General features: G+C 49.9%; 2 protein-coding genes across 5 annotated transcripts; one reads left to right on the top strand and one right to left on the bottom strand.

The window, feature by feature from the left end:
* The first annotated feature begins 721 nt into the window (after window positions 1-721).
* On the top strand, window positions 722-25,795 carry TMPRSS9 (transmembrane serine protease 9). 4 transcript variants are annotated; one of them, XM_030966737.1, is made up of 20 exons: window positions 722-874; window positions 7,700-7,852; window positions 9,531-9,679; window positions 11,420-11,547; window positions 11,958-12,025; window positions 12,455-12,633; window positions 13,746-13,787; window positions 14,748-14,919; window positions 15,136-15,410; window positions 15,588-15,724; window positions 16,907-17,222; window positions 18,037-18,208; window positions 19,625-19,896; window positions 20,564-20,700; window positions 21,184-21,541; window positions 21,630-21,746; window positions 22,375-22,546; window positions 22,856-23,121; window positions 23,666-23,802; window positions 24,277-25,795. In XM_030966737.1, the coding sequence occupies exons 3-20, from the start codon at window positions 9,559-9,561 to the stop codon at window positions 24,436-24,438; spliced, it is 3,231 nt and encodes a 1,076-aa protein (XP_030822597.1). In that variant the 5' UTR covers window positions 722-874; window positions 7,700-7,852; window positions 9,531-9,558; the 3' UTR covers window positions 24,439-25,795. The 4 variants fall into 4 exon arrangements, with proteins under 4 accessions (XP_030822597.1, XP_030822600.1, XP_030822599.1 ...); XM_030966740.1 differs by having other exon boundaries at window positions 12,458-12,633; XM_030966739.1 differs by lacking the exon at window positions 7,700-7,852.
* On the bottom strand, window positions 25,600-27,329 carry TIMM13 (translocase of inner mitochondrial membrane 13). Its single transcript, XM_030966741.1, has 3 exons — window positions 27,119-27,329; window positions 26,899-26,967; window positions 25,600-26,823 (listed from the first exon to the last, which is right to left on the bottom strand). Exons 1-3 carry the CDS (start codon window positions 27,242-27,244, stop codon window positions 26,725-26,727), a joined length of 294 nt encoding a protein of 97 aa, XP_030822601.1. The 5' UTR covers window positions 27,245-27,329; the 3' UTR covers window positions 25,600-26,724.
* Window positions 27,330-27,636: the final 307 nt, after the last annotated feature.

Below are 27,636 nucleotides of genomic sequence, written 5' to 3' on the forward strand. Positions count from 1 at the left end.
GCTACCAAACACATGAACTGCTCAAGTTTGCTGTTAGTGTTGAAGATACTTAGGGACAGAAGTGGTTATTGGATGAGAGATGACTTATGCAGGCCAAAACTCAGACTAAAGCAAAACAAATTCTCAGCTTTTCATCTACTTTTTGCCTTTTCAAGATGGCAGAAGGGTCACTTATGGGCTTAAATAAACTTCAGCACAAGGAACTCTGTCCAGTTTTGGCCTCTGCTGTGCATGTGTGTCATGTTGGATCATCGCTGCCTGCTCCTGCGCAGCAGTTAGGCTGTTCTAACACATAAATTATGACAAATAGGATTATAAGGATGGTAAATACAGTATGAACTGGAAGGGCTATGGATTTCTGACTGAGGAAATTAGTAGGGTTTTTTTGAGAATACCGCTCCCTTTACGGTTTCTGTGTGCATGGTTAAGAGATCATCCCCAGTGTGGGGGTTGCCGATGGGGGGAAATTCAGTGGTGCAGTGCTGCAGGTATGAACCACCCCACTTCAGGCAGCTCTTTTCCTTTAGGTGCTGCTGCTGGAAAGGATGGGAGCCGTACAGCGAACTGCAGGAACGTCTCGTGACTGGGGAGATGCAGGAGCTGGGGCATCACTGGTCCAGCTTCCAACGCAGACAGCTGGGGAGCGAGGGGGGGGAGGGGCGGGGGGCTGGGGGTGGAAATTATTTAATTCCAAAGTTCAGTGAAAGCAAGAAACCAGCTTTTCAGGCTGAGCCGTTCCTGCCGCTCAGCCTGTGCCTTTAAGCTCCGCCGAGAACTCCCCCAGTGCCTCCCACCGCCCCCGCCGGCGCCCCGCCGGCCCGGGCGGGTCAGCTGCCGGGGAAGGCAGCTGGCGGCAACGGGAAAAGCGAAGCAGGTGAGTCCCTGCTCCTTCTTAGGAGCCCTTTTTACTTCCTTCAAGGTGCCGGGCTTTCTTGGCTCGGAAGGGAAGAGGAAAAACCCGCACCTTTCCCGGCGACTGCACCCATCCACCCCCGGGTGCTCCTCGCCCCGCGGTCCCACCGCCCAGCGCGGTCCCTCCTGCCTGGCAGCCCTCCTCCTCCGGCTGCTGCTCTTTTTTTCACCTCCTCCTCCTTCTTCACCACCTCCTTCTGTTCTTCCTCATTGCTTCTCCATCAGGGTCAGACAGGTTTGCTGCCTGCACCCGCAGATTTTCAATCGAGCTGGAGTTTGAAACTGCTTCTCCACGCTGGATCTTCCCCCATGCTTGGGGAAATCCCTCGTGCTTAGCTGGCTCTGAGCAAACAGCCTGTTTCTGAATTTAATGCCTGTGGGGAAAACAGCTCAACCCACCTTTTATTGAAAGTGGGAAAAAAAGATTGAAAGATGGAAAAAACTTCTGTACTTCCTTTTAGTCGCTTATGGCTAAGTAGTTTTCCTTATGTAGTGCTGGATTGCTTTTTAGTGCTTCTCGATTCTATGTAACTCTTACATGATTCAATGACTTCTAGACCCTCTTCTCTGAAAGTACTGGTTAAGAGAATTATCTTAGCTACTTAAACACTTTGGAAACCAAATGCAGAGAATGGTCTATATTATTTGAAAGCTATAACAAATTAGGAAATATTCTAGAAAGAAAACTCAGGGTACTTCACGGAAAACAAAAAGTGCAACTTTGACAGTAATGCAGACCTAAAAGCTGAAAAAATCAATGTTATCAATGTAGGAAATACAAGAGTGAAACAGCCGTGGCAGCGAGCAGCTTCGACCTAGGCATGGGACAAACTCTTATCAACAACCTCTATGGACCTATAATAGCACCATCATTTGAGCTTAAAGAAGTCTTTCTGTAGCTGGATGGTTCTTTGTTCCCATGTTTGAAGGGAAGGGCTTGAGAGTCATGCTGCTTCACACCCACTTGTCTTCCAGCCCTGAGGCTGCCCTGCAAAGAGCTCGGGCAAAGCCCCTGATCCGGCTTAAGGGAGGCCCCTGTGAGCGAGGTGTGCTGAGGCAGGCCCCTGTGAGCGAGATGTGCTAATGGAGGCCCCTGTGAGCGAGGTGTGCTAATGGAGGTCCCTGTGAGCGAGGTGTGCTAATGGAGGCCCCTGTGAGCGAGGTGTGCTAATGGAGGCCCCTGTGAGCGAGGTGTGCTGAGGCAGGTCCCTGTGAGCGAGGTGTGCTGAGGCAGGTCCCTGTGAGCGAGGTGTGCTGAGGCAGGCCCCTGTGAGCGAGGTGTGCTAATGGAGGTCCCTGTGAGCGAGGTGTGCTAATGGAGGCCCCTGTGAGCGAGGTGTGCTAATGGAGGTCCCTGTGAGCGAGGTGTGCTGAGGCAGGTCCCTGTGAGCGAGGTGTGCTAATGGAGGTCCCTGTGAGCGAGGTGTGCTGAGGCAGGCCCCTGTGAGCGAGGTGTGCTGAGGCAGGTCCCTGTGAGCGAGGTGTGCTAATGGAGGTCCCTGTGAGCGAGGTGTGCTAATGGAGGCCCCTGTGAGCGAGGTGTGCTAATGGAGGTCCCTGTGAGCGAGGTGTGCTGAGGCAGGCCCCTGTGAGCGAGGTGTGCTGAGGGAGGCCCCTGTGAGCGAGGTGTGCTGAGGCAGGCCCCTGTGAGCGAGGTGTGCTGAGGCAGGCCCCTGTGAGCGAGGTGTGCTAATGGAGGTCCCTGTGAGCGAGGTGTGCTAATGGAGGCCCCTGTGAGCGAGGTGTGCTGAGGCAGGTCCCTGTGAGCGAGGTGTGCTAATGGAGGTCCCTGTGAGCGAGGTGTGCTGAGGCAGGTCCCTGTGAGCGAGGTGTGCTGAGGCAGGTCCCTGTGAGCGAGGTGTGCTAATGGAGGTCCCTGTGAGCGAGGTGTGCTGAGGCAGGTCCCTGTGAGCGAGGTGTGCTAATGGAGGTCCCTGTGAGCGAGGTGTGCTGAGGCAGGCCCCTGTGAGCCAGGTGTGCTAATGGAGGTCCCTGTGAGCGAGGTGTGCTGAGGCAGGTCCCTGTGAGCGAGGTGTGCTAATGGAGGTCCCTGTGAGCGAGGTGTGCTAATGGAGGTCCCTGTGAGCGAGGTGTGCTGAGGCAGGCCCCTGTGAGCGAGGTCCAGCCAGGCAGCACTGCCCAGAGCAGGTCCAGGACTGCAGCAGCCACTGTGTGCCCGCATCTTGTGGCCTCTGCCCAGTGTGGCCTCCCCAGGCAGGAGCGCTGCCCAAAGCTGGGCATGGTCACACCGCTGCCCAAAGCTGGGCACAGTCACGCAGCTTCGGTGCTGGAAGTCAGCATGTGGCACTGTCCCATACTGATACACCGAGCTTCACTCTTATTGACTCAAGTGCTGAGAGTGCACTGCTTGACTGATACCGTTCATCACTTGCTGGTTTCTTTGTGTGAATTCTTCCTTTGAGGGAGCATGCGTTGCAGGTAACTGATTTCAGGGTAGCTTGGGGATTTCATATCTATGAACACTAATGCCTACCTGACAATCTGTAATAACAGCTGAAGCTAGGTAAAAATGTAATTTACACATTGCTTCTAATGTATGTAAGCTGGTAAGAAAGAATAAATGTGATTATTTACAAACTGAAGACCTCTGTTTTAGCCCCTGTTTCTCCAAGAGCCTCTGGTCCCAGTGTGTCCATCAGCTTCATTGGGACCAAGATTTCTCCCACACCCTCTGCACTGGGCCGGCCAGTGTTCAAGGGAGGTGAGTGAATGTCAGTGGAGGAAATGCCATGAGTTAAGCATGTGAGTTTTTCTTGGCCATTCATGAGCTGAAAAGTATCAAATTATATAGTGCTCCTATTGTGGAAAGTAACAGACAAACATGGACTTCCTGGCTTACTGGATACTCCCTATGTGTATTCAGTATTTACTATCTTACTGAGTTTTCTAGCTAGCAGAGTTGGAGGGGTAAGGGGGGCAAGGTTGCCTTTATTTTATTGTGTAATCCACAAGTTTACACAAGTAAGCTTGTGTAAGTAAGCTACAAGTTTAAGAAGTAATTGCAGGTACAAATCTGCCCAGTACTTTGTTACCAGAGAGAGAGAGCTCAGGGTTGAGTGTCTCCAAGGTGGAAGTGATGTTAGAGTCTTTGTTACCTGTGACAATACGAGCACTGGAGAGCTCAGCTTGTCTGTCATGTCCCAGCTGAGACTGCTGAGCTGGCAGGCAGGGAGAGGATCTTCTTACTTGTAAATTGAGAGACATTTGTAGACCAAGAGGGACAATAAACAAGGCCAGCACAGTGTCATTTGGCTTGCTGGGGGCAGGACTACAGCTGAACCAGGTGCATCTCCACGAGTGCTGCAGGTGAACAGGGACTCAGGATCCTCAGTACTCTGAGTGGAAGGGGCTTTCAGATTTGCTCACTTGCATGATCTGGGAGCTTGCAGTGTCAGGGCTTTTCACTCACCTTAATAATAAGAGGTGTCCTCAACTCAATCTGCATTCTCTTAAGTGACAAGAGTTTCTTTCTGCTTGAAAGTAGGGTTTAGCCTTTTAAATGCAGGCACAACCACTTCTAAATGTTAACCTGCAGAGAGGTGGGGACATGGATATGCTCTATACATCCATTACAGAAACTGGAGATGGGTTAAAGCAAAAGGATTAGAGAAATGCTGTGTTGGCTGGTCCAGGGAACCAGTGTTGTGGTAGGTGAAGCTCATGTCACACAAAAAAAAAGGCTATGTAGCCAAGCCTGTTTCTGCTGGTCATGGGAAGGTTTGCCTTTGATGCTGAGAGCTCTGTTCATCATAACCCATCTCTTATCTGACCAGCTGCTGCTGTCTCTGCATAGGCTTTTTTTCCATGACATAAGATCATATCATCAGAAGGTTTAAGGGGAAATATATGGGCTCACCAGGAGGCAACAGTGTTGGGATAAATTCCCGCACTCCCTTCTCTGGAGCCCCACTCAGAGAGAGAGTGAGCCATAAGGATGAACTGGCACACAGTTCTTGCCATCTCCAGACTGACATAACCTCACACTGCGCCACTGCCCAATAGGTACTACTGGTTAGAAATCCACTCCCCTACAAAAGTATTGTACCATTCTCAGTACCTGCTGGCACAAGTTCTGAGCTTCATTTCAGTGCAACTAAATTCTCAGCTGTAAGGATAAAATCACTAGGCTTGACCCCATTTTAACAGAGATATTTCAGGTTGGCTGTTCCCACCACCTTGCTCTGCCAGCAGATCTGTTTTCACAGCCACATCTGTTATCTCCTGTGGTCGTGCTTCTCATCTCACAGCAAATGAGTGTCTTCTCTCCTGCTGAGGCTCAGGTTTGGTGTCATATATATGTCACCAAATGTTTATTGTTTTGGTAGCTGTGATTTTGGATGGTGAACCTACCAAGTGAGGCATATTGGAGTCTGCTTTCTGATTCTGGGGTACCTCCTTCTGGAGAGCTATCCTGCTTCTGCTGTTTTCCCCCTCTGAAATGCCACAAGTCTTAACTTGGTGATAAAATCAATAGTCCTTTCTTTACCTTTGGCCACAGACTCATTACTTGCTGAGGCTGCAGGCAGATCTGCTGCTGAGCTTGTGGTCTGCCTTGAGCAAGTGGCATGTTTTTCCTACTTGTGCCATCATTTTGCAAAGGCTCTGCCTGGTTTTACAGGATTTACAGGTCACAATGAGACAGTTTTACAGCCCCTGTGTCTGAAGGCTCAGCAGACACCGTATTGCTGTGCTAAGAGCCACACTACCCCATTATGGGATGAAGCAAATATTCCATTAACACTTGGTTATTCAAATCGTTGCAGCATATTGGCTGCCCTTTATCATCACAGTACAAGAGAAACCAAGCATGCTAGAATATGCAGCACAAAGACCCCAGAGCAGCCCAGATTCACCATCAGGGGGGTTGTGTGGGGATGGGGCAGTGATTTTCTTACATTGTCCCTTGGGGGACATCAGGGTTTCCTTGCATTAGTTATCTGTAAATGAAGTTGACTTTTGAAAACATGGGTACCACTATTTCTTTCCTGTCTTTCTTTCCTCTGGCCAACAGTTCAGAGCAGGGCACCTCAGCTTGCATCCCTGTAGTCGAGGGCTGCTGGTAGGGGCTGGCAGACTGGGAATGGGAGAAGCTGGAGAAGAGCAGGAGGAAGCCTGGGGCAGTGCAGTGCAAGACAGGAGTGTAAACACTCCTGTTCTGATGGGAGAGAGACTGCAGAAGACTAAGAAGGCAGAAGAAAAGGCCTCAGGAGATGAAAACGTGAAGGCAAAGACACAGCAAGGTGAAGGAAGAGAAGTACCGAGCAGTGGAAGAAAGAAGGCCAGGGTATGTGGAGGTGAATGAAGAAAACCAGCCCTTTTGCTGGGCAGTACTCACCACTGTGCTTTAGAGTCAGGAGCTGTGGCATTTTGCAAGAAGACAGTTTCTACCTGGAAACAGGAGCCTGGAGACTGGGCCGGCCCTGCAGGTGTGGGTGGGATAACCTGAGCTGGAGAGGCACCTGCCACAGCGAGGCTGGGGCTGTGGCCAGGTACAGGCCAACAACCAGGGGGCCTCTCTTGGGGCCCTGCCTTGTCCCTCTGCTGCTCCTGCAGGGGATCATCCCCCAACATGCACATGCATGTTCTCACACACACGCACACACACACATACACGTGAGGTCACACACACACTCATGTGCATGCATATACACACACACACACACATGAGGTCACACACTCACACACTCTCACACTCACACCCACGCTCTCACACATACACACACAGCCGCACACACTGTCACACACACTCACACACACGTGCTACTTTTCCTCTTTGACAAGAAGAGTAGTGTTAGTGACTCTTTAGCTAATTGGGTAAAGGAATATTTTTACCATATCGCTTTATATTTTACAATTTCCCTACTTGAATTAGCTGAGAAATAAAAGCCATCTTCCAAGGAAATCCTATGGAGTGACTCAAGGCTGCCCTAGAGAAAAATTGAGACTTCTGTGGAGAAAACAAACCCTGGGCTGCCAAGCAGCAGCAGCAGAGCAGGGGTGGTGGCCAACTCGCAGCACTGTGGCAGATCCTCAAGGACAACCAGAGATGGTGACAGTCTGCAGGACAGCTCTTGCTGACTGTGCTGCACATCAGACATGCCTTCTCTGCTAAAACGTAACAGTGAAAAGACACCCCACTGGTGCAGGGACTCTCTTAGGTCAGAGTTCCCCACGCCCTGCTTACAAGGCCGTATTTTATAACAACTTACAATTTATAAGCTGACAAAAAAAACATAAATGTGCTTTTACTTCTCAGCATTCCTATTCGAAACTCAGAACTGTTAATCCTCTCCCAATTTCTGCCCCACTAACAAAATCTACTTTTTACTCCTCTGATTTTATGTCACTATTTTTCACTGGGTATAGTTTCTTGCCACAGATCTCCACTATGTATTTATAGATGATCCTTATTATCTTTCAGAAAAAAAAAATTGCAATCTCTATTTTGCTATTGCAAAATGGGCTTTCCATTTACAAATCCTTTTAATTCTTTTTTAACTCACACCACTGACAGCAAAAGAAAATAAACTTTCCTTATGCTAAAAGGGAGAACAAAGACAAGTTTTGATTGTTTTGGGAAGTAGAAAGTTTCTCTAAATAGTCTATTTTCCAGTTAAAATGCCTCTGCAATCACTAATGCAAACTTTTTTCTAGGGTTCCAAGTACCTTTTTTTGTAGTACGGTTTTTACATGCAACTAAGACTGTATTGTCAAAAAAAAAAAAAACAGAGCCAGTTTTGTCTGCAATTTTTATTTTTTTCCTCAGATGTATCTGTCCTACCTTTGAGGTCCATTGAAGTCCACTGTTGCACTGGTCAGCACACCTGAACTAGATTTCTGCGTGCCCACATTCAGCACACTGCAAGAGGGACAGTGACTCCAAAACCTACCGAAAGAGGGAAGGAGAGATTCCTCATCTGTATGTATTCAGGCCACAAGGACCACTGGAGAAAAGGTTCCTCCCCTTAGCCAGAGCTGAATTGTCAAACAGAGATATTGTTAGCAGAACCCGGGGGCCACAGTGCCGATCTCTGCCAGGCTCAGTTACACCTGAAAAAGAATATTTGGGTGTCTGCTAGAAAAGAAGAGGCATCTTGGACAGACTCTCCCTCCCTCTCCCCTTTCTCTGTCTGCTGCCTCACAAAGAAGTGACCTTCTAAAATCTCTTATCTAGAAGCTTCTGTTTAAAGAGCTGCTGACGCCTCTTGGAAAACAGTGAAAAGCTCTTCTGAAACAGGGAGCTGCTTCTCCCTGTGTCCCTTCCTCCCCTCTTCCTTTCATTGCTGGATGCATTTACATTAGAAAAGGCTGTTCCTCTGCAGCTTCTCTGAAGTCCCAGTCTGATTTACAGTGGCAGGGAATCGCTGCTGTGGCAGCCCAACCTCTCCCAGCACAGAGCGGATAGGAATGTGACATGTGAGATGTCCCTCAGCAGGGCAGACTCAGGAGCTGAGGAGGGAAGAGCTGTGTGGGTTTTGTACTCTTGACGCCGTCGATATCAAGACAGAGTAAGTTTGAGAGGTGATTGTGCCTTGCCAAGGCTTTTCTGGTGTCTCCTGTAAATCTGAGTTTCCCAACAGTTAGAGGTTGAGTCCTCAAAAATCACTCTGCAGCTGAGGAGCTCTGGACCCTTAGCCAAGAGGAGTGGACTTCTGTGGATTTCCACTCTGATTTCACAAATTGTCTGAGACAACTTCAACCTGCCAGTTTGAACAGCAGCATTGTGCATCTTCTTCATGCCTATGAGGGAGAAATATTAATACAGTAATTTAATACATTTTAGGACCACAGGAAATCAGTGTCCCTCCTTGTCTTGTTGCAGATACTAACCTGTCTGAATGATGTAATAACTATGTATATTACAGGCTGGTTTCATTCCTAGTAATACCCAATTGTTGATGATGTGCAAATAAAGGCCAAATATAATCTGGCTTGTACTAGAAAAACTGCAGAGGAAAAAAACTAAAAAACAGGAGAGATACTCTTTCTATTTTTGGCATTTTTGAATTCACACTTGGAGCAACATATCCCATCTGAGCATCTCCAGTGTGTGAAAAACATTGACATACTGAAACCAGTCAAGCAAAGGAAAACGTGGAGGCAGAAAAGGTGACATGAAGGGGCTTTGCTTCTGGTGCAGGACCACTTGGGGCAAAATACTGGAAGCACCACTGCTAATGCTGGCCACAGGGAAGGAGAATATGCTCATCAGGGTAGTAGCAAAGCTGTAAGCAAAGGACATATTAATTGGGAACTCTCAACTAAATGCTGTAAAGTGGGGGAGGAAAAAAATCACCCACTGTGATTTTATAATTCCTCCAGAATTCCTGCAAAAAATGTGGAATAGCATTGGGCTATATGAAACCTCACCCTGGAATCTGCCTCATGAACAACTACAGGGTGAGGTTTATTATTTAGAGAGTTTTAATCCATATAACATGCACCTTGGGGATACACATAGCCTAATGCCAAGACTTCCATAGCCAGGTAGGAATGGTCCAGCAGGAGCAGACAATGATGCTCCTGTGGTAACCTTAGCTGGCATGACAGATTTCATCCCAGTCTTGTCATTTTCCTCCTCTTCTTTTTAATCACAGAGCCCATCTGTAGAGCTGCTCAGAAAGCATGGACCAGACAAAGCCAGGGCAAGGCACCCAGAGGAGGAGACTGGGGGCCTGCTGGAAGGTAACTGCTGCTGCTGCCATGGCAGGCAGTGCAACAGCCCTCTGCCTGGGGATCCTGCTGGGTGAGTGTGCTGCCAGGTACATTCTTTCAGTTTATCACTCCAAAAGAGAAGTGGTCTGCACTGCTTATAGCAAAAATCCTCAAAATCCTCTTACTGAGATCAAAATGCAGACACCTTTCTGGACAATGTACAAGATCTACAAGGGCTGTAGTCAGCTCATGTTCTCAATATGTGACTTTGGAGCACTTTATCTTCAGTGTCTCATGATACATATGCTCTATTCCTTTTCTGCTTGACCAATCTGACGTCCTTCTATGACAAGATGACCTACCTAGTGAATGAGGGAAAGCGTCTGAATCTGGTCTACCTCAACTTCAGTAAAGCCTTTGACACCATTCTCCATAAACATTTTCTTGGAGAAGCTGGCTGCTTATGGCTTGGATGGGTGTGCTCTTTAACGGGTAAAAACTAGCAGGATGACCAGGCCCAGAGGGTGGGAGTGAATGGGGTCACATCCAGCTGGAGACAGGTGACCTGTGGTGATCCTCAGGGCCATTTTGAAGCCAGCCCTGTTAAGTATCTTCATCAGTGGGGAGGGAGGGCATCCTCAGTCAGTTCACAGACAACCCAAGCTGGGTGGGATGTTGATCTGCTGAAGTAATAGTGTGGCCATCAGGATCAGGGCAGTGACTGTCCCTCTGTGCTGGGCACTGGTGAGGCCCCATCTCAAATCCAGGGTTCAGTTTTAAAACATCTCATGACAAGAAAGACATTGAGGGGCTGGAGCATGTCCAGAGAAGAGAACAGAGCTGGGGAAGGGGCTGGAGCTCCAGAAGCAACTGAAGGAGCTTGAGGGGCTCTGTCTGGAGAAAAGGAGGCTCAGGAGGAACCTTTTGGCTCTGCACAACTCCTGACAGGAGGGTGCAGCCTGGTGGGGTTTGGGCTCTGTTCCCAGGGAACAAGGACAGAAAATAGGAAAAGGCCTCAAGGTGGCCCAGGGGAGTTTAAGATTGGACATAGGGAAAATCTGTTCACTGAATGGGCTGTCCAGACCTGCCACAGGTTGCCCAGAGCAGTGGTGGAATCCCCATCCATGTAGATGTGGCAATAGGGGACATGGTGGCCTTGGCAGTGCTCTTGAAATGATTGGACTCAGTGATCTCAGAGGCCCTTTCTAACCTAAACAATTCCATGATTCTATGATTCTGTCCTGTAATCTCTCTCTTGACTTTGAAATTTCTTGTCTCTGTACCTTGCTGCCTCTGCCATTTCCTATCATGACCACTTGCAGCCCCTGAGCGCTGCCTGTTTTACCGTCCCACTCCAGAGCATGGCCACCATCTCCCTCCCTCTTCCACCTCTCTCCTGCTGCTTCTGCTGCCCCATGGCCACCTCAGGCCAGCACCCTAGTGAGGACCCCAGCATGACATGACTGACACATGCCACCTGTACAGTCACAATTTCTGAGGTGGCTTCAGTACCCAGCAGAACCTTCCCGAGGCTGTTCCTGCAAGGATAGGGCCAATCTCAGGTTGCCAGGCTGTACCCATCTGTTCATGAATTTCTGTCTCAGGCTTGACAAAAATCCACTGTTTTCAAGTTCAAACAAGTTCAGTACAAAATACTATTCCTGCACATGCACAGGGTACCCCAGTCCAGTTATGGGGCACCCCAGACGCCACTGGGATGCTCAGGGATAGTCAAGCTGCTAAAAACAGGGAGTTTGAAGGGCATGATGATATTCATGTTGTAAAGCTGTGAGGAAAGCTGCCTCTGACAGACACCTTCCCTTTCTGGCAGCCTGCCATTCCACAGGAGAGGCCAGCTTTGAGCACACAGTGGAGCTGCAAGGAATCCCGTTCAATAGCAGCTTACAGACAGAGAACTCAGACTACTACAGGGTGCTGACACCTGCTCTTGAGAGGCTGGTGAGTTATCTAGGCCTTCTGGGAAAACACTTGTGAAATACTGTGGTGGTAGCACCAGCAGAATCTCTAAGCCAAGGGCAGGAGGAAAACTAGGACTTCTTAAACATCAGCAGGGTACACTGTGGGGCTGAACTACACTTTGAGAGGCCCTGTCAAGGCCCTGAGAGACATTCATGGAGTGGGAAATGTGTGTTCAGGCCTATTCCTTACATAAAAAAAAGATGTACTCCCTCGTGCCCTAAAAGCCAGGGTGGGAAAAAGTTTACATATGAGCTGGACATGGGTGCTTCTGCTAATAGAGCAAGAGACCATGCACCAACAGCTCCACATTCCAGCAAAATCCCAGGCATCATCTATTCCCATCTCCTTGGGGTCCAGTAAATGTGTGACCATCACTCTTTGCTTTGCAGTTTCTGTCCAGTCTCCAGGACTCCCAGCTGAACTGGACTTGCACTGGTTGCACCATCCTGGGCTACAGGTGAGTGTAGGCAGCTATCTCTGCAGACCCTACAGCTCATGTTTCAGAGAATTCTGACAAGCCTCACCAAGAAGGTGAACTCATACCTGTGCTCTTGTTCAAAGCTAGTACAAAGAGAAACTGGTTTTTGGTCAAGGCTGAATTTTCATCTGGGATTGCAAGAATGTTCTGGATTTTTAAATTTCAAAATGCAGTCAGAAAGGCAGAGGAAAAGAATTTTGTTTAATCACAGCTTTGGGCCAAAGGAAAAAAAATTCAAATGATCACGTCAACCCAGAGCACATCTCCAGAGAAACCTTAAATTGTTAAGAATCAAAATATTAAGAATAAGATTTGTTTCCTTTGAGTTCCCTGTAGACAGCTAGCACAGGAACCTGACCCTTGTACTGACCATGAAGCCAAGGTCGCCCTTAATTCTCTGTCTCTCAGTAGGAATGGAAACTCCAGTGTGATCGTCCATTTCCGCCTCCTCTTCACCCCCCAGGATTCCCAACCTCTGAACTCTACCTTGGAGGAGGAAGCTTTCAGGCATGGGCTGGCAGCTGCCCTGCATAAGCAGGGTTTCTCCCTGGCTGCCTACGGGACCATCTCCTCAGCCTCTCTCACAGGTATGGCCCTGCTGCCCCTGCTGGGCAGGCAGAGCAGGGTGCCCTGTGCTGGGGCTGCTGGCACCCAGGGGCACACAGCTAAGCCACTGTGAGTCAGCCAAACTGCTGCAGGGTTTTAGCTCTGAATGTCCAGTCAAGGCTTCGTGCCCAGCAGCAGTGTTAGAAATTGGGGTGCTGGCAGGCACCCAGCAAACTGATAAAATGATCTGCCTGGCTCCCAGCTGCTCCAGCTTCACCAGACAGCAGCAGAAACCAGCCTAGATCTTGTCAGCTAAAGAGACATTTGTGGAGTCCCCAGATACCTCTCCAACACTAATGCTGTCCAGCTGCTCTGCACTGCAAGAGCAGGTTGAGGGACCCACAGCAAGGACAGAACCTAAACCATAAATTGCAACTGCTTTGGCTTTCCTTGCAGTACCTGAAATCAGTCTGAGGGATAGGGAATGAAGCTCCAGGAGGTTAATGGCTGGGTTGTCTGTACTCACCTGTGCACAGCAACCCTTAGGCAGACCTCAGAGTTGTAGCAATAACTACAGCTCAGGTTGCTATTTCTCATAGTTGAATTACTCTCTGAAACCACCTGACAAGAAATTCGCCTTTCTTTCTGTGACTGTGGAGTTGCATGTGACTGTAGGACTCCAGGTCCAGCTAATTAAAAAAAAACTCCATGAGCCTGGGAAACAAGAAGGTATGGGCTCCTCTGTAGCTCCCTCTGCACCCTCTGCCAGAATGGGCAGGATCTGTGGATCTCTGGGGGCCTTGTGCTGCCCAAATGGAAGGTGCTGGGAGTCCCCTTGGCTTTAGGCAAACAGCTTTGCATAGCTTCAGCCCCAGTCTGCTCCTAAGAGGCAGCTCACTTCCACAGCTTTTAGGAATTTCTCTCTGCACGTGGAGTCATCCCAAAGCCTGCAGGGCACTAGGGAGCTGTGCCTCCCCTGCTCTGTGGACCTGGGCCCTGCCTCACACTGGCCACAGGTGGGCACAGAGATCACCAAGCAGGAAAGGAAGATGGAGCAAAGGCCGTGGCAGCCCCAGCCCAAGAACACAGCTGCAGGACCTGAGGCTGGGCTGCCCTGCCCTTGCTGATCCTGATTCCTTCCTCTTTGTCCCAGGTCCCAACAAGGTTTCTTCCCACAGACCTGGACTGAAATCAGGTAAGAGCCAGGCAGCAGGAAGAATCACCTGCACTCTGCAGCCTCCTCGTCTTCTTCCTTACCAGCAGCCTGGATACAGATACAGGCTTGGGCCCCATCTTGTTCATAGCCTGGTGGCCCAGGGGCCTGCAAGCTCAAAACCAGCTGCTGCTCTGCTCCCAGCACCATCCCATAGGGACCTTGGGGGATACAGTGGTGGTTGCCCCTGGGGAAGGCAGGGGATAGTTGCTGCGTGGACTGCAGAAGACATGAGTGACTCAAGCCTTGCTGTCCCCAGGGAGCTGCCCTTGGGACACAGGCTTGCTCCAACATCCAGTATGTGAAAAGAAAGCCCTGAATGTGACAGCCAAACAGGCTGTGCTGATGCCTCTGATGGAAGGGGCTGTGCTGAATCTCCCACAGCAGGTCTCCTGGCCATAGAATCCAGCCACAACCCACTGTTGGCAGACCTTGACAGGTGGGACACCAGTGGCTCTTAGGCACTGAAAACAGCCAAGGACATGCCATGACTTTTCAAGGCAATAGTAAATGGCTGCATCGGGATGAGGGACACTGTGCCCTGGAAACACCTTGGTCCCATCAGCTGTGATGGGTTGTGGTGACAAGGTCCACCTTACTGGTGGGCTGGCACAATGGACAAGAGCCACATGCCCATGAGCTGCTGGAACCTTATCACAAGGCAGTAGCTAAGCTCATCAAACTAGTCAGGACACTGCTCTACAGTTTCTTGCTCTAGAAGAGTTTCAGGGAAGATGCTGTGATGGCCTAGTGCTTTGCAATGCTCTTCCCAAGCCTGCAGGGTAAAGGCTGCTTGGTGACATCCCAAGTACCACCCTGCTGCTTGAGCATATGCCAGCAGCACACACAAAGCTGAAGCAGCTTTTCCCACTTGCCCCCAGGAGTGCGTTGCTGGGGTGCAGTAGCAGGATCCTGAGGCACTGAGTTTCTCCTCCCTTTCAGACTGTGGGAGTCGTCCTGCCATGCAGACTGCCAGCAGGATAGTCGGAGGCTCAGAGGCATCCAGAGGGGAGTTCCCATGGCAAGTCAGCCTTCGAGAGAACAATGAGCACTTCTGCGGTGCTGCAATCCTCACAGAGAAGTGGCTGGTGTCTGCTGCTCACTGCTTTACTGAGTAAGTTTCAGTCACACCACTTTCCACCCTCCATCCCTGTTCCAAAAGCTGCCATATCTGCTCAAGCTCCCACTGCATCTCTCTGCCCCACCACGGGGAGAATGAGGAGTTTCCATCACTCCTGGACTGGGTGGCAGGATGGGCAGTAGGCAGCTTGGGTTTGCAGGACAGTGTTGTGGCTGCAGGTTCACATGGCTCCCACTGTCTCTCCTCTAGGTTTCAGGACCCAGCCATGTGGGCAGCTTACACAGGGACCACTTCCCTCAGAGGCTCAGATGGCAGTGCAGTGAAAATGGACATTTCACAGATCATCCCACACCCCTCTTACAATGCTGACACAGCTGACTATGATGTGGCCGTGCTGGAGCTGAAGAGACCTGTGACCTTCACTAAGTACATCCAGCCCGTGTGCCTGCCAGATGCTGGCCATCACTTCCCCACCAGCAAGAAGTGCCTTATCTCTGGCTGGGGCTACCTCAAGGAGGATTTCTGTAAGCAAAGCATGGCAGGCAGCAGAGGAGATGTGGTGGGGTGTGAGTGGGGCAGAAGGCATCAGGGGAAGGGAACTCAGACCTTGCACTGGCCAGCTGAGGTGGGCTGTACCCTGAGCTGCTGATCCTGTGCAGGGCTTCCTGCACTGAGCTCACAACTGTGTCTTTCTCATTCAGTGGTGAAACCGGAGTTCCTGCAGAAAGCAACAGTGGAGCTCCTAGACCAGAACCTATGTTCCAGTCTCTACAGCCATGTCCTCACAGACAGGATGATGTGTGCTGGCTACCTGGAGGGGAAGGTTGACTCCTGTCAGGTAAGCTTTGCCCAGAGAAGATGGCACACCTGCCTGCATAAAGCTTTTTCCTCCCAGCATGCATCAAGTGACACTTCAAGAAGCAGAACTGACACTATGGTCACTGTTTCCCACTGAGGTTTGAGGCCCTGCCTTGGACCCAAGCACAGATCAGTGACTGCAGAAGACACAAATGAGGATATGTTCTTTACTGCTTAGAGCAGGGTACTGTTATTTAAGGGGCTCTTTCAGTTAATTAACTACTTTTCTCGTCTTCCTGAACTGTCATCAGGGCTGGCTCTACCAATATTCCACACAGGTCTTCAGATAAAAATCCAGATGGGCAAAGGGCAGCAGTGGAAACTAAAACATACACAACAGTTTTTGGTGAACAACAGAGTGGTTTTTTAGTTTTTTCCATCCTGAAACTGCAAGTGGTGAGCTGGAGACAGGCCTACCTTTGATAGTATGGAGAGAGAAGAACTGTGATGCCAGAGGAGGACTGTGATTTCCAGGTCTGTCTCTGTGGCTTGGCAGGAACGTTCAAACCAACAGAAACCAGCTAAACAAATCTGCACTTTTCTGGTAGTAGTGCTTCATATTTCTGCACCAAATACAGCACAAACACCAGAGAAGGGGCCAAGAATTGAAGATTCAAAGTTGGGTGATGAACATGATCCATCTGGTTATTAATTACTGATCTAGAGCAATCTCATCCCCAGAAGGCATTACCAGCTTCACAGACACCACATGTCCATCAGTGATAGTCACAGGGCCCCACAAGAACCAAGAACTGAACCACTTCTGGCATCAAGAAAACCTGATGCAAACATTAATGTGGTCTCCCTGGGTTGTGTATCAGCCAATGAACACCCATCATCTGGTTGTGTATGGGCTGCTAGGATTAACCTTTATGAGGTTTAACAAATTATTAAAGCAGCAGAAATGCTTAATCCTAGATTTTACAGATTGTGTCCTTTGTTCTTCTGGCATATAAAGGGCATGAGGCTTCTGTGTAATAGCAGGACAGCATGCCCACATGGAGGAACACCCAAAGGCCAGCACCCAGATGCTTCACTCATCACTAGGCTGGAGCAAATGTAAAGGGACAGAGAGATTCCAGCTGGTAGAGGGAGGGTGAGGGTGGCCAGGACAAATTCAGTGCATCCCCAGGGAGAGCTCACCATCTGCTTTCTCTTGCAGGGTGACTCTGGTGGGCCTCTGGTTTGCCAAGAACCATCTGGCAGGTTTTTTCTGGCAGGAATTGTGAGTTGGGGTATTGGATGTGCTGAAGCCAGGCGGCCTGGAGTTTACACACGTGTTACCAAACTCAGAGACTGGATCTTGGATGCTATTTCTGCCTTCCCTACCTCCATAGCCCATACTGTTCCTCCAGTGCACTTCAGGACTAACAGTAACATGGTCAGTGCTGAAGAGGTCAACACCACCACTGGAGCAACCCCAACCACCTTACCAGCCCCAGCTGCCAGCAGGCCAGGGGCTGCAGCAGGACCACAAGGTATGAGCACCCACAGTGGGTGCACCTTGGCAGGCAGAGTGGCAGGTATAGGTCCAAACATCAGGTTCATTCCTCCACTAACCTAAGCTGACCTCTTGTAAGGTGAGCCACACAACTTTGCCAAAGTGCTACGGTACAAAGACACTATATGGCTGCCCTAGCTCAGTCCAGAGTAACCTGGCAAAGTCACTCAGTACTACTGCAGTTCCATGCGCTCCTTTGCTTTTATGACTGTGTAATCTTGCTGTGTAACTGATCTGCTCTGGCAGGCCCAGAACAGGTCACTAAGGCACAGCAGCATCTGACAGTATTTAATCTGTTGATCACTTACTTTTGCTTGCCACCTAAGGAGCTCCCAACAGTTCAAAACTGATAGCTGTCCCTTCACAGCAGCCATTCTCCCTGAAGGGAAGGAGGGCAAGTGTCTGTAGGATGACCTGTCCACTCTAAGGAGTGCTCCCAGCAGCTTTGCAAGGAGAAACAAATGAAGGGTATTTTTCTAAATCTAGAATAATATTTTATCTGGAATGGCAAGGCTAAAAGGCGTGGAGCTACTCATTACTCTGCTTTCAAGAAAGGCCCGGGATTCACAACTTGCCGAGAGCAAGATGCAGAACAGCATTTTGTGTGAAAGTCCAGCTGTACATGGCCACCATCAGGCACTGCCACTATCAGCCAGCAGGGCTTGGGTAGATAGCTCACACCTCAGGCCTAACCTATCCCTGCTAAGCCTTACTGGTTAGAGAGAGTGAAGTCTTTCCTTGCTTATCTTCTGCTAGGAATACTCACAAGTCATGCTTTGACTTTTGTTCAGAGTGTGGAGGACGACCTGGGTTCTCTAAACCCAGCAAGATTGTGGGAGGAACAGATGCTTCCAGAGGAGAGATCCCTTGGCAAGTCAGCCTGAAAGAAGACTCCAGACATTTCTGTGGAGCCACCATCATTGGGGACCGCTGGCTGCTGTCAGCAGCTCACTGCTTCAATGAGTAAGAGCCCATCCCTGTCTCTGCTCCAGCTCACCTGCCCACTGGCACAGAGCTGCGCAGCCAAATCCACAGTGTGGCACTGGGGTCAAGAAATGGAAATCAAGAACACATGTTGGACATTAATTTTTGCTATAGCTAGACATTCATAGCAAAAAGGAGTTTGTGGGGAGGTTGGAATGAGGCAGAGAAAGGTTAAAGCAGCCTGATCAGGGAGAAAGGACAACATATCTAAGAGAGGTGGAAGAAAGTGCCACAAGAGAGTTTCTTTAATAAACTTAACCTTAAAAAATTGTCTGTAATATGTGAAATAGAGACACATGGTTAGCTGGTAAAGGGAAAATGGTCAGTTCAATCCTGCATAGTTCTGTTAAACTGCAAGAACCCAAGCCTAGGTTTATAAGTAGCCTAAAGAAGTGCGTAGCAAGAAGATAATTCTTGTCAAGAATAAATTCCTGAAAGCAGAAAAGGTGGGTTACTAATTCTGAAGGATTTTAAGACAACCTCATGCATTAACCAGCTGGGCAATAAAGGAGCAAGTGAAATGCAATGTAGGCAGGTGTGAAATGAGGTACACAGCAAAACCAGTAGTGCTGTCTGTGAATGAGGATGAGCCTCCATCAGCTATTGCAGTTCAAAACAAGAGGTCAGAAACATGTGGATATTGCCCTGACAGCAGCAGTCCTGTGGCAGGGGCAGTTAATGAGCACAGGAATGCTGTAAAAAATATGGGAGATGAGTGGGATGTTGCTGGTAATGCACAGCACACCAAGTGCTCCAACATCACACGGAGGGCAAGAGTAATACCGTGTGCATGTGTTCACAAGGCTCAGGGATGAGCAGGGTTTGAAGCAGCATCATAACAAGCACAACAAAATAGATCAGACTAGACCTGGGAAAAAAAAAACAACTAATGGGAAGGCAGTGTTTGATGGGACTGTACAATAATGAAGGGTACAAGTGTTTAGGGAATGCCTTTTGACTGTCTTTTTAAGATACCAAATATTCACCAAGAGCAGGTGGAAAACAATCAAAAGGAAGCAGTTTTTCTAATAAATGTCATTAAGCTGAATATTAAAAATCCACCTGGGCTTAAAAAAAAGAATAAAACACAACTTTAGAAAAATCCAAATAAAACCAAAAAATCCAGCAAGACCTACTGAACAGAGAGACACTGTGTGCCAGAATACTCCTGAAATCACAAATTTCTGAAGGTGAAGAGAGGATTATTATTACATGTTTATTTGCTCTTCAGGTAATATCCAACAGGTGCCACTGCTGGAAACAGTTCTTTGGGCGTGACTTATTAGGGCTGCTCTGCTGCATGCTGATCCTGTACAGCTGTCTGTAATTTCAATGTCAGAATTCATGCCAGGGATAAGTGTGTGAGTATGCCCATTTAGGTTTGTGTATTTGCAGGACAATGCCAGAAGAGATTGAAGCCTATGTGGGAACAACATCAATAAATGGAACAGACGAGAATGCAGTGAAAGTCAATGTAACAAGAGTGATCCCACATCCCCTCTTCAACCCCATGATTCTGGACTTTGATGTGGCTGTACTTGAACTGGCAAGACCTCTTGTCTTCAACAAATACATACAGCCTGTTTGCCTCCCACTTGCCATGCAGAAGTTTCCTGTTGGCAAGAAATGCCTCATTTCTGGATGGGGTGACCTCCAGGAAGGGAATGGTAAGCAGTAATGCATTACCTGCTGATTTGCCTTGGAGCAGTGATACCCTGAGCAGCAAAGCCTGGGCCCAATCCACATTCCTGGGAATGTATAGGATAGGGGTCAGTAACAGGGACAGTCAGGAACTGACAGAAACACAAGAATAAGCAAGAATAAAGGCACACAGAGCACTACCTTAAGCCACAGTTACCTAGGAGAGGCAGCTTGGTGGGAACCAGGAGAAACCTGCCGGACTGCCCTCAGTAGTTCTACTGTGCTAAACAAGTGTCAGGCACTTGCCTCAGAGCCTGCTGCAGCTCTGGCAGGATGGTATGTCAGCCACTCAGTCACAGAGGTGTTCCAAGCAATGAGCATAAGCAAAGATCCCACTATAGGGAGAAAGCCTGAGAGTGGCACATGTGCTACCAAAGAAGTCCAGCTGACAAGAAGCCCACAAACTCTGAGGAGCATGGGACACAAACTGTGCAGAATCCTTAGCACAGACATGAAACTGCACCCTGGGGTGAGCCACAAGCTTCAGGGCTGCAGAGAAAACAGGTTTTATAGGACTAAATTCTCATGTGGGATTAGAGCCTGTTTTCCCAAAATTTGTGTTGAGTCAGTCTAAAAGCCATTAGCTAGCTCTTTCCCTCTGCTGCACTCACTAATTCTGTGGTTTTCATGCAGACACCAAGCCCGAGATCCTGCAGAAAGCCTCTGTGGGCATCATAGAACAGAACACCTGCAACTTCCTCTACAACTTCTCCCTCACTGACCGAATGATCTGTGCTGGCTTCATGGAGGGGATGGTAGACTCATGCCAGGTAAAAGTGTGGGATTTCTCTACTCTGTAGATTGTTCTAGAAAGCTGGGCTAACTCTGCTTTCAGCAGATCCTTGTGAAATATTTACTGAGCTGCTGTAATCCAGCTATGAGCACAAAAAAACCCCAGCCGACTTCTTTGGAGATTTAGGAAAGCAAATAAAACTGCACCAAGTTGAGAATTACTTAAACCAACATCCCACCACTCTGCCTGGCCAGACAAATCCCGGATGATGCAGGTCTCCTCCTATGGCAGTGAGTCAGTGGCAGTTGGTGGCAGCTGTGGAAAGGTGCTGACAGGAGCCAGGTTGAGTCACTGACCCCAACTTCAATTTCTCCACACTCATGCCCTGCATACACACTGCATGACAGCAGACAGGCCCACAAGGCTGGAGGAAGAAGAGTTGAGGGTAGTTAAGTCTTTCTGGTGTGTCTGAGGGCAGACCTGATTGGACTGAGCAGCCATTGCTTTGCTTCTTCTGCAGGGAGATTCAGGTGGGCCCTTGGCCTGTGAGGTGACTCCAGGAGTGTTTTACCTTGCTGGCATCGTGAGCTGGGGATTTGGTTGTGCCCAGGCTATGAGACCTGGTGTGTACTCCAGAATTACCAAACTCACAGACTGGATCCTGGACATCATCTCCCAGTTGCCCAGTGGTGGCACAAGCATCCCTTCCAGTTCAGCCATCCCTACAACTTCTAGCACAGCCATTTTTATCCAGCCCAGCACAATGGCTGCAGGTCCAGCCAGCAGAACCACCCTGCAGACAAAGATGAGTACAACCATGAGCGAAACTTCTACAGCTCTGAGAACAACTGAGACTGCCAAGCCTACCCAAACCCCAGGTAAAACTGATAACCAATGCATTGACATGTTGGCAGGAGGCCTCCAGTATAGAGGGTACTGAGCAGGATATGGGTTATTGCCTTCTAGTGGTGCCTTGTACCAGCCTCACTTTCAAGTGTTCCAGCAAGGTGTGTATTGGAAAAGAAAATCCTGAATGTGATGGTGTTGTGGACTGCAGCAATGGCTTCGATGAGCGCAACTGTGGTGAGTTCTCCTCTGTAGCCTGTGGCTGCTGCCAGCTGTGCTCTACATGACCTGGACTCACAGTGGTACCCACCATATTAACACTGGCTGTCTTGGGCCAAGACACTGGGGTCCTAGGCCAGTCCACTGTGGTCCAGATTGTACTTGCTCTGCCAGAGCCTAAAACAAGATAAAGCTGGATGAGCTGGATCCAAATTTACTCCCAGAAAGTGCAGCCTCTTCTACTCTGCTACAGACATTAGAACCCATTTCCCAGCACACAGGCCTTTTGGCCAGTCAGTCTGGTAGCACAAGGTGGCAAGACAGGTTTGCACATGGCAGCCCAGAAAGTGTTGGGACTGCACTTTGGGCTGCACATTCCTTGCTGTTTTATAGCTGAGCCAGGCCATCCAAATACCTGCTCCTCACATACCACATCCCTGGAAGGTGTGATCTGTGATAACAAGTCTGCAAAATACACCCTGTCCATCAAGCCTTGCCTCAGCTGGGTGAACTGAATTCGTCACATCCTACTGTCTTGTACATGCTCCCCCAGAAGGCTGTCCCACAGCACAGGCTATGGAAGGCAGGAAGTAATTCCTTCCATTTATGGTTATTTAAAACCATGGTGCTTCTTCCTGTGTTCCAGACTGTGGCTCAACAACAGCTCTGGCCTTTAGCAAGATTGTGGGTGGCAGCAGCGCGGCTCGAGGAGAATGGCCCTGGCAAGTCAGTCTCTGGCTTCGGCGGAAGGAGCACAAGTGTGGGGCTGTCCTTATTGCTGACCGGTGGCTGCTCTCTGCAGCTCACTGCTTTGACATGTAAGTCTGAGATAAGCTAGTTAAGTCAGCTGGCTCTTGCCTCAGTCCCATCAGCCAACCTGCCCTTCCCCTCCCTTGTGGTCCAGCACCTGGCTGGATGCTCTGCCCCAGGAAGCACACACCACCTATCAGAGAAATGCCCCTAGAGGTAAGTGTGAAAAGGAATGGGTGGAACAAAGCCTGAGTACACCCACTGGTTCTAGAGACAGGGGTCCTGACCTCCTAAGGTGTGGCCAGCCCCACAAGTGGAGGGATGGCCCACCTTGTGAGGCTATGCTCCTAACAGCCAGGTTTGCTGTCTTTCTGCAGTTACAGTGACCCCAAAATGTGGGTGGCCTATCTAGGAACACCCTTCCTGAGTGGCATCGATGGCAAAATGGAGAAAATATTTCGTATCTACAAACACCCTTTTTACAACGTCTACAGCCTAGACTATGATGTGGCACTACTGGAGCTGAGCACACCTGTCACGTTCAGCAGCACCATCAGACCTATATGTCTCCCAGACAATTCTCACATCTTCCATGAAGGGGCCAGATGCTTCATCACAGGCTGGGGTTCCACAAAGGAAGGAGGTACTGGATAAAGAGGGCCCTCCCACAACCATGATGGCCAAGCTCAGTGCTTGGCCACCTACACTGCAACACTGCAAGCCCAAACATCTAAGTTCCCACACCGCTGCCCCAAGCACACCCATCCTAGGCCATATGCTGCAGAGGATACCAAGCTGGGCAAGGCCTGGTGTCACCATCATCTCCTCCCCAGCTACCATGCACACTACTCCATTTTATCACACCTCTTTCCTCTTGAAGCTTTCCCAAGCTTTCTACATGCCAGCCACTGTGCTCTCCACCCCCACAGCAGCTGCTCCAGCTGTGCTTCTTCAGTACAAGAACCACCCCAATACCAAATTGGACCACTCCAATTTGTGTCTGGTCAGCCAAGCTGCCTGACAAATGACACACCCAAGGGACCTTCTGGAGTTTGCTCTGCTGAACCAGGTGATTCACTTTCCCAGAGCAGGTCTCTCCCTCTGGCAAACAAGTAAGAGACCCCACTTCAGATGCTGCTATTTCTCATGTGTCTTCACCCAGCTAACAGCAATACTTGTCTCCTCAGGTCTCATGTCAAAGCATCTGCAAAAAGCAGCAGTGAACATGATCGGAGACCAGGCCTGCAAAAAGTTCTACCCTGTCCAGATCAGCAGCAGGATGCTGTGTGCTGGTTTCCCACAGGGCACCGTCGACAGCTGCTCAGTGAGTGCAAGAGCAGCAAATGCTGTGGCTGGGACAGAGCAAACCCGTGCCGAGTCCCTAGACTATATTCTCTCAGGAGGGCCCTGCCCTGCCTCCCCTAGCTCAGATGTCTGTCTGTCCATCAACTGGCTGCTGCTTTTATCCACACCCATCCTGCATACACCTCACGCTGCTTGCCCCACCAACCTGTGACAGGTCAGGGAAATACACAGAGAGGTAATGCTAAGAGACCACATGGGGCCTGTTCCATGATCGTACTGTACCTCTAAACACACTCTTCTATGTTCCAGAACCCCAGCTTCAGATTGTTCATGTAGGTACATCACTGAGCAGTCCTCCAGCTTGGAATGCAGCTCCTGGGGAAGTGGGGAACAGGACAGCAAATGCCCATGCCCCAGAGAGAAAGAACATTTCACGGCTGGGGGAGCTGCACTGCTTGTGGCTTGATACTGGATCCTTTTCCTCTCTCTGCAGGGTGATGCAGGTGGACCCCTGGCATGTAAAGAACCTTCAGGGAAGTGGTTTCTAGCAGGAATCACAAGCTGGGGCTATGGCTGTGCCAGGCCATACTTCCCTGGTGTCTATACCAAAGTGACAGCTGTCCAAGGCTGGATTGTGCAGAACCTCAAGCTCTGAAACTGCATTTCACCACTCAGGGAAGGCGATGAATGAGAGGAATAACTGCCAGAGGATGCACTAACCCCTCAGCTACTGTACATTTTTCTGATGCTGCAAAGGGGTGAAGACAGCCTTGCAGGTATTGAGCAAATGCCAGTGTTGTGTGACCTGCTGGTTGTTATCAAGGCATTTGATAACTGCTTTGCATAGAAAGGTACAAATTCTAAACCTTTTCTATAAATAAATGAAGCCTGTCCCATCTTAAGACCTGGCCAAATATACTGCGCATTAAAACATGATCTTCCTAGTTGGATGGGTGCCGAAAATATCTGCCAAAAATTCATGGAGTTTGGCTGTGACCTTTGCCCCAGCCCAAAGTTATGCCCTTGCAGAAGCTTCAGACCTCACTGACTTGATGGAGCTGTTGTGCTGTGCAGTGGCTTTTGGGAAGGGTTGAAGCTGTTTCCAATTAGTGTGTGGGACTAGAGAGCTCTGATGACCTCCTAGCTCACCATTTGATCCTAAGAGAATGCAGGACTAGAACACTTGGGAGTTCAGACTGCACAGGCCCTGACCTGTACTAGAGTATAAGGAGGGGCTTTTCACACACCCCCATGCACCTTGTTTAGCCTTAGGTAACAGGTGATTAAACTGGCAAAGATTAAGGCATGTCCACACAGACCACTGTCTGGCTAAGCTACGTGGGAAAAATTTGAAGTGCTGAGATGGTGGTGCAAGTACACTTGTCAGGTCCTACCAGCCAGGATAAGACACATAGACAACTTTGTTCACAAGCAAAGAACTGCAGCAGACCTCATGTGCCGAGTCTTGGGCAGAGCAGACTTAGACATGTCCCCATTGATTCAGCTAACAAAACTGAACAGCTGCTTGTACCTCAAACCCCTTCCTCATTTTTGGTGCTTGAAGTTCTGCATCTGGGCACAACAAGATGTCTCCTCCATCCCAACCCAGCTGGCAGCAAGATCTAAAACTTTCTGAGACAGAGCACCAGCTGGGTGGGAGACCTGGCTTCCAGGCATGGCTCAGCTCCAGATGGGTTCAGATGCATGGCTACAACACCTGTGGGATGCTCCCATGAATGAAATGGGACTGCTGCACAGCCAGTACCACAGAATCCATACAGCCATAAAGAAAAGGAAAAAGCCCCCTAAGCAAACATGTCTGAAAGCACTTTATTTTCAAGTAGTCATTCTTACAGTCTAGAAAGGAAACTCCAGTTTCAGTAAGTCCAAATACCCAAATATCTCCTCATAGTTTACCTGGTGTGAGAACACTTTAGGTTCTACCACATCCCAGTGAATGTCCTAGAAGTTACAGAGATGTTATTCTTCCAGTCTGTCTCTGTGTCCAGCAAACCATGAAATCTTTTTTAAAATATGGAAGAGCTTCAAAAGAAAGGATTCAAAAAAAAAACAAACATGGGCACTGTTGATCTCCAACACTCTCTTCTTCCAGCTGTTGTATCCACTGCTGACCACGCAGCATGAACCCACCTTTTCAGGAGCAGTGTGGAAGCACAAAAATAGAGTTGTACCCCAAAGCAGACCAACATTCCCTGCTGCAGACACGCTCCTCCCTCAAAAAAATTATGCTTAGGATATAGGCTCCAAGATGGAACATCTGTGCCAGAGCCAAACCAGAAACTACAGAGTATTACAGCCACACAACACACTTTATTCTACAAAGAAAAGAACTTAAGTACTTCCCAATCCTGCATGCCTAGCTGTGCTCATACAACTATTTGCAAGGCTGTCCTGCTCCCCAGCACTGTGCTTGAGCTGAGTCAAAGCCTACAAGCCCAAAATAACCCCACAAAGCGCTATACAGATATAGGAGATGAAAGAGCCAAGGTGGCATGTGGACAATCTTCTGGCAGTTTTTCCACTAATGAAAAGGGACTGAGTAATGACCTTATGGATGGGTCCATGCTGGAATCCCAAGCAAGGGTACTGTGTTGCTGGCTTGGCTTGGCCCCCGTTTTCCACAGAAGGCTCCTTGTCTGTCACTGTCCTTTCAGCAGGGATTTATCAATTGCTATAATACCCTGGGCCAATCTGGACACTTGGGAAGCACAAGAAGTAAAGCAAGCAGCTCATGAAAAAAAAAATCACTCTCTCCTGGAGCTGGTGCTAATAAAAGCCAATGGATGCAAAAGGTTCAGCGAGGTTTTATTGCTCCGCCATGGCAGAGGCTGGGAAGGCAGCAGGATTCACCCCTAACCACCTGGACTGGCCGCTGTCCCTTCCCCACATGGTCCCTTCTCGGCCCGGAGGCCGGCAGGCGTCACATGTTGGCTCTCTCCCGCTGCAGACGAGAATTGTAGGCTCGCGAAACTGTGTTCCAGGAGTCCATGTACCGGTCCATGCACATGGCGATGCACTTCTGCGGGACACAGAGCCTCAGCGGCAGCCCCGAGCTAAGGGGCCGCGGGTGCCCAGTTCTCCCGCCCGTCCTCACCTGCTCGGAGTTGTCCAGGGAGCCGCCGGGCTTCCCGATGCACTTCCGAAAGCACTTGTCCGTCATCCGCTGCGGAGAGAGCCCGTGAGTGGCAGCGCGGTCCGGGGGCTCCGGCTGCAGCCGCCGCCCCTGCTGCGAGGGGAGCGGGGCGGCCTGGCCGTTCCCCGCGACCCGCACCGGGACCGAGCCAGCCCCGCCCGGCCCCGCCGCCCCTCCTGACCTGCAAGAGCTCCTGTGCGTTGGCCACGGCGATCTGCACCTTCACCTGCTCCATGATGAGCCCCGGGTCCAGCTTCCCCCCGCCGCCTCCTCCGGAGCCGAAATCGGAGCCGAAGCCGCTCTCCATTGCCAGAGTCACCGCGGCCGAGGCCCCCGCGCTGCCGGAGGGAGAAATGGCGGCGCCCAGACTGCGGTTCCCGGCGGGCCCCGCGCCGGGCGGGACTGCGCGCTTCGCCCGCCTCAGCGGAGCCGCTCCGCGCCGGCTCCAGCCCGGGGCCGCCCGTCCCGCCGACGCTCGCGGCCTGTGGCCTCGAGCGAGTTCCCAGGGGACTCCCCCGGGGCCGAGCCAGGCCCGGCTTAGACACCAGGGTTGGAGTACCAGGGTTCAGCGCAGCCCCACGAACGAGGGCAACGGGAAGGGGCTTTAAAGCGGCATCACCAGAGACACAAACGCTGCCCAGCTGCACCCCGTGGTGAAACACCGGCTCTGCTGAGATCCCCGCAGAGAGAAACTCCGCT

The sequence above is a fragment of the Camarhynchus parvulus genome, chromosome 28 (genome assembly GCF_901933205.1).
Source record: "Camarhynchus parvulus chromosome 28, STF_HiC, whole genome shotgun sequence".
In the NCBI taxonomy this organism is placed as follows: domain Eukaryota; kingdom Metazoa; phylum Chordata; class Aves; order Passeriformes; family Thraupidae; genus Camarhynchus; species Camarhynchus parvulus.

Excerpts from the sequence above, each read along its gene's own strand:
- TMPRSS9 (XM_030966737.1), top strand. The coding sequence starts at position 9,559 with ATGGACCAGACAAAGCCAGGGCAAGGCACCCAGAGGAGGAGACTGGGG. Across the intron at positions 9,680-11,419 it reads CTGCCTGGGGATCCTGCTGG|CCTGCCATTCCACAGGAGAG; the intron begins GTGAGTGTGCTG and ends CCTTTCTGGCAG. Across the intron at positions 15,725-16,906 it reads GGAAGGTTGACTCCTGTCAG|GGTGACTCTGGTGGGCCTCT; the intron begins GTAAGCTTTGCC and ends TTTCTCTTGCAG.
- TIMM13 (XM_030966741.1), bottom strand. The coding sequence starts at position 27,244 with ATGGAGAGCGGCTTCGGCTCCGATTTCGGCTCCGGAGGAGGCGGCGGG. Across the intron at positions 26,968-27,118 it reads ACGCACAGGAGCTCTTGCAG|CGGATGACGGACAAGTGCTT; the intron begins GTCAGGAGGGGC and ends CTCTCTCCGCAG. Across the intron at positions 26,824-26,898 it reads CCCTGGACAACTCCGAGCAG|AAGTGCATCGCCATGTGCAT; the intron begins GTGAGGACGGGC and ends TGTGTCCCGCAG.